Source organism: Lagenorhynchus albirostris, chromosome 5 (genome assembly GCF_949774975.1).
Source record: "Lagenorhynchus albirostris chromosome 5, mLagAlb1.1, whole genome shotgun sequence".
Classification (NCBI taxonomy): domain Eukaryota; kingdom Metazoa; phylum Chordata; class Mammalia; order Artiodactyla; family Delphinidae; genus Lagenorhynchus; species Lagenorhynchus albirostris.
In genome coordinates, this window is record NC_083099.1 from 69,291,362 (window position 1) to 69,299,849 (window position 8,488).

The 8,488-nt window shown below is 37.1% G+C and overlaps 1 protein-coding gene across 1 annotated transcript; it reads right to left on the reverse strand.

Moving 5' to 3' along the window:
• Positions 1–415: 415 nt before the first annotated feature.
• On the reverse strand, positions 416–1,305 carry LOC132520538 (developmental pluripotency-associated protein 4-like). The gene is made up of 2 exons (XM_060149280.1): positions 1,245–1,305; positions 416–1,206 (listed from the first exon to the last, which is right to left on the reverse strand). The coding sequence occupies exons 1-2, from the start codon at positions 1,303–1,305 to the stop codon at positions 416–418; spliced, it is 852 nt and encodes a 283-aa protein (XP_060005263.1).
• Between the last annotated feature and the right edge of the window lie 7,183 nt (positions 1,306–8,488).

Consider the following 8,488-nt stretch of genomic DNA (forward strand, 5'->3'; position numbering starts at 1 on the left):
CTGGTGATGATAAGTTTGAATGCTTGGTTAAGGGGTACATAACCAAATTTGAACTTTTGCCTATAAGCCCCATCTTGCCCAATGTAGAAATTTACTTGAGGCACTTTCGAGTACATTAATTCCGTTCAGCGAATTGGCATGTTTTAAATGTCCCCATCTCCTTTCTCTTCTGCTCCCTTAGGGCTGGGAATCTTTGGAGAGATAGCCACTTCCGCTTTTGTCAGTTCACAGGCTTTTTTCACGCAACCCCGTAAGCAGGCTGTGCACCCTGTAAGCGGGAATCATGGAGAGTGCGGAGCGGAGTTCAGCTGTCAAATGGCGCCGTGGAGTTGATTTGTAGTCACTTCTCTATCATTAATTATAATCATAGCTGTACCCTTTTTACTGGTATTGTGATCTCACGGCAGGTTTTTCGTTAATACTTTATTCCTGTGTACACACTCAGGGCACAGCATATTGTCCTCCAGGTGTGGAGGTGTGGAAAATTGCTGGCAGGTAACAAGAAGAGTGCAGACACCCTGCTTCGTTTATCAGGCACCCAAGCCTGTCCAGTATGAAATTGTAAATGAATCCAGCCCTCTGTGTTAGCAGGGAGAACTCTCCTCTGAACCACGCACCACCGGACCCCACAGGTCTCTTGTGATTGCTCCAACTCCATCTTCACGGCCCTGGCTGTAATTCTGCTCCAAGAGGCAAACACAGCTTCCAGGTCAGGGGCAGACGTTGATACAACTCCCTGAAGAGCAGGAGCTCCTTCAAGGGCAGGTGCTCCCTCCTCAGGAGGAACAGCCCCTTCAAAAGACATCTGTTTATCAGAACATTCCAGAGGTAGTTCCCCCTTGTCCAACTTTGATTTTCTTCTCGATGGAGATGATAGGATCCTGGCCTCCTTGGCTGTGGCAGGGATGTTTTTCTGATGAGGGTAGGCATGTTCACAGAGTCCTTTAGATCCGTCTAGTTTCAGGCCTTTGGTGCTTAGTTTTAACTGCTGGCACCAAGCGCACACAACGTCCCTGTGAATCAGGTTGACACGTGGCAGTATAGAAGGTAAAGGAAGAATCGGCATTGTCTTCTGAGGTTTCACATTGTCACAACATTGTGGCATTTTTCGTGGACAGCAATTACTGTTATCTTTTATAGATCTTTTTCTTTTGGTCCCCTTTGCTGAGTTTTCTAGTTTATCTGGTTTACTAGAAGCCCCCGTCCCTCTTCGGCATCTACTGACGTAAGTTGGAATTTGCAACTCATATATTCTTCCTCTGCCTTCTTTGTGGAGTTGCACTCCTGGTTGTCTGCACTCTCCATGCTCAGAAATTTCAAGGTTGATAAAACGGAGACTCTCCTTACTTCTTCATTTTGGGTTCTCTTTATCACAGAAAAAAACGTAGTCTATTCTAATTACCATAAGCAGTTCATTCGGGAAGCCAAATGTATTTCAAATTGGCTTACTGTTGTAACATATAGACTGCAGATTGTATAATGACTCAAATGCAACAGAAGTGAATTTTTTTTTCACTTATCAATTCATGGAGGTTCTGCACTAACTGTAATGATGGAGGTCGCCATCTCTTACTTCATCTAGTCATTCAGGAACTCAAGGTGATCATGTTTGTAGTCTCTTTTCCCTGTGGCTTCCAAAGTTTTCTTGGATATTAAAATTCAGCTGAAAGAAGGGCAAAGATCACAGAGAATGGCATGTGGGAGGTTTTTATGGGAAGGCCTGGAGGTGACACAATACACTTTTACTTATCGGCTAGGAACTTATCACAAGGCCATACCTTGTGTATGCCAGTGTAGTGATTTGGCTGTGTGCCCAGGAAAAGAGGAAATTAATTTTGCTTAACACAATTTTTCTGCCAGGGATGGAGGGACTTACTTTTTGTTATATATTCAGTGATTACGCTTTGAACTTAAAACAGTGGGCATATTTTACTTTTGGGTCAAAATAATCACAAAATGACATGAAAAAATGCTCTTGATATATTTTTTTGCTTTAATTTTGTGAGGTTTTTTTTTTGCTATTTTTAAAGTTAAATGCATGCCCTTTATAGAAAATGTAGAAAGTAAGATAAAAATAACTAAGCAGAAGAAGTTATCCAGTAACCACCATGATCCCACCATAACGATCTTATGAGGGTAAATGAAATTATAATCCCTATTTTATAATTGAAGATGGTAACCCCCAGGGACTGTAATAAACTTGTCATATTTAGGAAGTGGTAGAGCTTAGAGGAAAGAAGAGCCAGGGAAGCTTTTACAGAGGAGGATATAAGGAATTTTGCATTTCTAATTACACTGGGAGAAGGAATAAAACTAGAGAAACATGTAAGGCAAGGGAAATAATGCAATCAGTTTTACATATTTTATGTTTGAAGTACAAATTAAATATCTACGTGTAACTGTCCAATAGGCGGTATGAACCTGGGTACTAGAAAGAAGAATGGTCAGGATATCGAGATTTATGTGTCACAATGACAGAGGTTCGAGGCACTAGTATTAAAGGTCATAGATAGGGTTAAGAAGAGGCAGAATCCTGAGCTACAACACAATTTACAAGTTAGATGTTGTTTTTGATTGTTGAAGGCTAGAATTGGTTTTTATTTCTTTTCTTGATGCTTTGGTCTGTTTCCCTGAAGAGCTCCCATTGGAACAGTTAGAGTTGGATGCAGCATGAGATGCTGGCCAAGATTCTAAGTGGTGAAGGTGGCCTGATATTAAAAACATCCAGGTGTTCAGCCCTACTGAGCCCCAAGGTTGTTATTCTTAACTATTGTGAACATCTGTTCCTATAAGTATCAAAAGACAGAGAACTTGGAGAACTTATTTTCCTTCTGGCTCTGTTACTAATTAGCTGTGTGAGTTAGGAGAAATTACTTTTCCACCCAGGGTTCTGATTTCCTCATATCAAAAATGAGGAGACTAGGCTAAATAATCTTTAATTACCTTCCAGCTCTACAACCCCAAATCTATGATGAGTCATAATTATTCTAAACTTCCTAAACTTTATACTCTCTTCTGCTTTTATAGAAATTATTACTTTTCATTCTAGATATGTAAATGCAACCTTATATAGATAAGGTTATCTGCATCGATGTCTCATCACTCCTATTAGACCATAACCACCATAGGTTAGAAAAGCAACAATTATCTCTGTGTCTTCCTTGGTATCTAGTACAGAATCTTGCACAATATAAATTCAAACAAGGAACAAAGACACATTTTTAAACTGAAAACTTGGTGTGGTGTGCAGATTTTTCTGATAAGAACGTGCTAAAGTTTGAATCCATGATCCTGAAAAGCATATTCTAGAATCATTGGACTTAAAGCATGACACTTCCTGGACAATTGTAGAATAAGGTTTGAATAGCCCCACAGTATTTCTCATGCCTACGTTACTAATGTATAAAAAATTCTCTGAAAGATATACCTCAAGTAACTTGGAGAATTTTCCCGATTACATGTTGTGCTTAGGGTGGCAATGTTCACTTATATTCACTCCTCGGAACCTTGGCCGTACACTGCTTTGACAGCTTGTCAGCAGTAAATCTAGTCAAGGAGGGTTTTCCCTTTGGAAAACGTCACACAGCTTGTGTCGCTTGGTGAGGAAGAAAGGAAAATATAGCAAACTTACTTCATCCAATTAACAAAGACGTGTAGGTTGTCTTGTGCAACTGGGCAAGTGACAATGGAGGAAGTTAATTTTATGGTCTGTGAAAGCCTCTCATTTGTGGTGACAAACTCAGGAACTCCAAAGAATACTATAAACTCTCTCCAAACCATTTCCAATTTCTTTGCTTTGATAATTGTAGCAATGAAAAAAAAAATCTCTTTCCTTGTGTAAGTAGGAATGGTTCAGTATTTGTATCAACACATTAGACATTACTCAATAATTCATAATTTGTCAGCATGGATCTTAGTAGAATATTTAGGTTTATATCTTCCTCTTTGGCATTTAGACCTGTTGTATGGTGTTACACAAAAGGTATTAAACCTTTAGTTGTAAAAATGTTGGAATAAGTATAAAATCTAATACTTCTAGGCTGTGAATGCAAGTTAGTTCACTGTATAGTGGCTCAGTTTTCTCATACATAAATGATTTTAATAGTCTAATATTTTTATTGTCATCATTTTGAGGATCTCCGTATAACCATTTGTGAAGTTGTAAAATCCAAAGTGTCATATCAATATAGGTGTATATACGGTTTTGCCACATTACTATTGTCAGTGAAATATTGCTCCCAATTAGTTGCAATCACTTATGAAATAGAATCTTACATCTTTACTGTGGTTAATGAGCCATTTTCACGCAGTTGTGTACTTAGAATTTTGCCATACTTTATGATCAGGCATTATTTTTACCCATTTTACTGATAAGAAAAGTGTGATGCAAAAGTCTTCAGAGACTTTTCTCAATAATACTAATCAAGTCTCAAGATTCTGTGGTACTTTAATCCAAATCTACTATTTTCTGCTTCTACCACGCTATTTTAAATAGGGTCATTGAGGGACACCATCTGTTCAGATGATATTTGGGCAAATCCCTGAACGAAGGGAGGCAGTAAGCCATACCAAGGTGTGGGCAAAGGGCACTCCAGGGTGAAGAAACAGCAAATGGAAAGTTCCGGAGTCAGGGAAGAATTGTTGTCTTCAAGGAATACCAGTAAGTCTAGTCTAGTGTTACTGAAGTCAAATGAATGAAAAAGTAGAAAGAGAGAAAGTCAAAGAAGTTGTCTATGAAATCCACAGACCAAGTAAATGTTTGAATTATATTCTAAGAGTGGTGAAATGCCATTGATGTCTAAATAGGGAAGCAACATGATCTATCTTATATTTGAAGTAGATCATTCCTAGCTCTTGTGTGGAGCATGCCGCCTAAAAGTGAAAGCAGGAACAATACTGGCAGGATAAGGGTAGACTAGAGCTTGGACTAGGATGACAGAAGTTGGGATAATAAAGAATAATCAGATTTGGATGATATTTTTGAGTAATGCTAACAATTATATTTATTTGTTGAAAGTAAGGATTGAGAGAAAGTGTAATAAAAAATGTCTCAGGTTTTTGGCCTGAGCAACAGTGCTAATGGTGGGGGAGACTTAGGAAGAAGTGAGTTTGGAGGTAGAAAATCTTTGGGCTTTCATATATTAAGTTTGAAGCGCTTAGACAGCCAAGTGAGGTGGTTGAATAGTCATACAGATGTAAGTGTTCTGAGCTCAGATAATAAAAACAACAACAAAGAAAAACTCATATAACCCTTGCTACATGCCATTAGCTCATGTAATGGTTGATATTGCTTTGTATAAGAGATCTGGCTTCAGGGTGTCAGAATACCTGAGAAATCATAGCTTAAGCAAAGAAGCTATCTAATAACCCCATATAACAATATATTTTCAAGGATTTGGTTCCAAGTTGGATTGTTTTTGATGACATCGAGTATCTAGACTTCTACTAATTTCTGTTCTGCCATGCTGAACATGTTGATTTTTTTCTTTAAGCTTATTGTCTGATGGCCACATCAGCTTCAAGAAGTAAGCTTTCACATTTGCATTCAAGGCAGGATGAATGGGCCAAGCCAATCAAGCAGGGGCTTTTCTTTATCAGAGAGGAAATTCATCCCTAAGGGGGCTCTGATCAGACTGATGTATCCTTATTTTTGATTGGACTAATTTTTTATTTTTCCAAAGAATTAATGGAAGAAATTACCTCTTTTCACTTTCCTTTCACTGCTTTTAATCAGGGATTTACAGTTGATATCTTATGGGAGGCAACTAAGAGGGAAATGATGTATTGGGTTAAAACATAGAGTTGAAAACACTAAATCAAAAATGACAGTCACAATCTCTTACCATACCCTACGGAGTGTATTTGTGGTTAGTGGATACATGTGTATGGATATGTGATTACATGTGTTTGTGAGTATCACTTAGAAATTACTTTTAATGAAATGCCTCAAAACTCTGGAAACAAAATTAGAATAAACTGTACCTTTATCTCAAGATTCATATCACACAACTGATCTTTGCCAACTTCCCTGTTACAGGAGAATATTAACAGCAGAAAAATCTATAGATAACAATTAAATATGAAGGTACCTGCAATTTGTTTTGTAAGAGATGTAAGACACTGGAGATACCAAGATAATTTTTTTCCTCGATATAATCACTATTAGTTGTAATTTGTTTTAACTGTATACTTCTCTTGCTTTCCAAATTAGGCATTTTAAAATTAAAAATTGATTCTGTAAAACTCATCACCATACGGTAAATGTGGCTCTTTTGCCTCAGCTGCTTTTATAACCAGGGAAGCAAATAGCTAAGTTAATGAGGAAGTTTAAGGAGGAGGGAAATTTTCAAAGAAAAGTAATTAGAAGCAGTTCGCTTTGGACGTGTTCCTAATATTTAATACAGGAAACCTTCAGTGGTGTTTTAAGATTCACAGAAATTATCATGATATAGGGTAGCTCGATATCAGACTTAGCATGGAACTTTTCACATAGTAGACAGAATGTATGTTACTGATTTTGATTACAGTCAGCATGATATATAGCAAATGGATTGATTGGCATTTTAATATTTCTTCTGCTGTTTTTGGCGTGCTACTCATGGCATGATATTCTTGTCTGATGGCCTTGTCACATTCTGAAGTTCAGAGAGGTGAATTAATTGGTTGAGGTCACTCATTAGCAGAACAAGAAAAAAACTTCATTTTCTGACCCTGAGGTCAGCATTGAGGTTGGTAAAAGCCAGCTAGTGATGTTTTTCCTGCTCAAGATTTACCTGAATATTAGGTCATTTTGAAGAATGATTTTGAGGATAAAGAGGCTCCAAAAGAGGGTTGCTCGTTCTCTTAGCTTGGCATCTTTTTTGAAAATCAACACAGCTGCATGTTTGGGTCTATTTCTGGATATTCTAGTTTGTTCCATTGATCCATATATCTGTCCTTAGGCCAATACTCCATTGTTTTGATTATTATAGTATTATTGTAAGTTTCAAAGTCTAGTAGCGTAGGTCATACAAGTTTGCTTTACTTTCACATTGCTTTCACTATTCTAGGTCATTTGCATTTCCGTTTTTAAAATCAACTTTTCAATTTCTATAAAGTTTTCTAGACTTTATATTGAAATTTCATTGACTTTATAGATCACTTTGAAGAGATTTTGCATTTTATTAATATTGATGCTTCCAATCCATGAATGTGTAATATTTCTCTATTTATTTAGGTTTCTGTTGATTTCTCTAATTCTCTGTAGCTGAAGAACACTGTCTACCAAAAAAAAAAAATCAGGCACTCTAACCTATATATTAAGACACTAACTTCTGCTTAAAAATTCTGTGGTACCTCTCACTCTTTTTCTCTGCTATATATATAAGGGTATATTGCAACTATTTGTGATGTGAAACAATCACTGGTTTTCAAGATATCTACACACATAAAGTAGGCTGAGAAAACTGCTCAAATCTCAGGAAGGTAATGTTCTTCTAGACAAAGGCTGCTCCCACAGCCTGTTTCCTGGAATGAAAACTCATATGGAGCAGAGACAAAAAAAAAGCCACAGCAGCCAGAGTCTGTGAATAAGAAAGTTTATTATTGTAAATCACTGAAGTTTTGGTGCTGTTTGTTACATAGCAAAGCTGACTGTTATGCAAAAAGTGGTACCAGAAATAAATGCTGCCCTAACAAAATACCATAAACTATATCATTAGAAATGTGTAGCAGGTCAGTGATGGAAAGTGTGGAAAAAATGTCAATAAATATCAGTGGAGGTAAAGATTTGGTACACTTAAGGTATAGAGAACTTAGGCAAACAATGTACTGAATAAATTTGTGGATTTAGGGGAATGGGTTTTGTGATACATAATTTTACTATGGTTTTTGTTTACTAGCTGTGTTAGGCAAGTACTACAAGACAAGCACTACTACCTGTGCTTAGAAAAGAATTGGTCCATTTGTAGGCAGGGATGTAAGGGAAAAAAGAACCCAGAAATTCTCAATCTTGTAAAGCTAAGATTTGCAACTCCTACTCATGTCCAGTAGGTTAAAGAACAAACAGAGAAATTATTCAAAGAATCAGACTCAGTCTCAAGGCATAAACCAAATCGATGTTATAGCCACGATTCCCTTTGTTAAGATAACTCTATAGTTTAATATGGACCTTAATGCATCTTTTTAGCTGGACATTATGGCTCCAGAAGAAGGGATTAAAAGTGTTCTTACAAAGAAGTTTTTGGTATAGAGAGATACAGTATACGAAACGTACTGTAGATGTGGATAATAGTGCAAGCAATTGACTGAAATCAAACCTGAATTAAGAGAGATTGTGACTTTCTGATGTGAAACAACATTGGTTTTCAAAACATCTGCAGGAATAAAGTATGCTGAAAAACTGCTCGATTTCCAAGGAGGTCATGTTTTTCATTGCATTCTTTAGATTTGGACAAGGAGGAAACTGAAAAAGAAAGGAAACTTCTGAGGGAGACTAAAGAATCAAGGA

What these genes read in the sequence shown, in the direction of transcription:
- LOC132520538 (XM_060149280.1), bottom strand. Translation starts at nt 1,305, where the DNA reads ATGGAGAGTGCAGACAACCAGGAGTGCAACTCCACAAAGAAGGCAGAG. An exon ending in GGCAGAGGAAGAATATATGA is followed by an intron (nt 1,207 to 1,244) that starts GTTGCAAATTCC and finishes GATGCCGAAGAG; the next exon opens with GGACGGGGGCTTCTAGTAAA.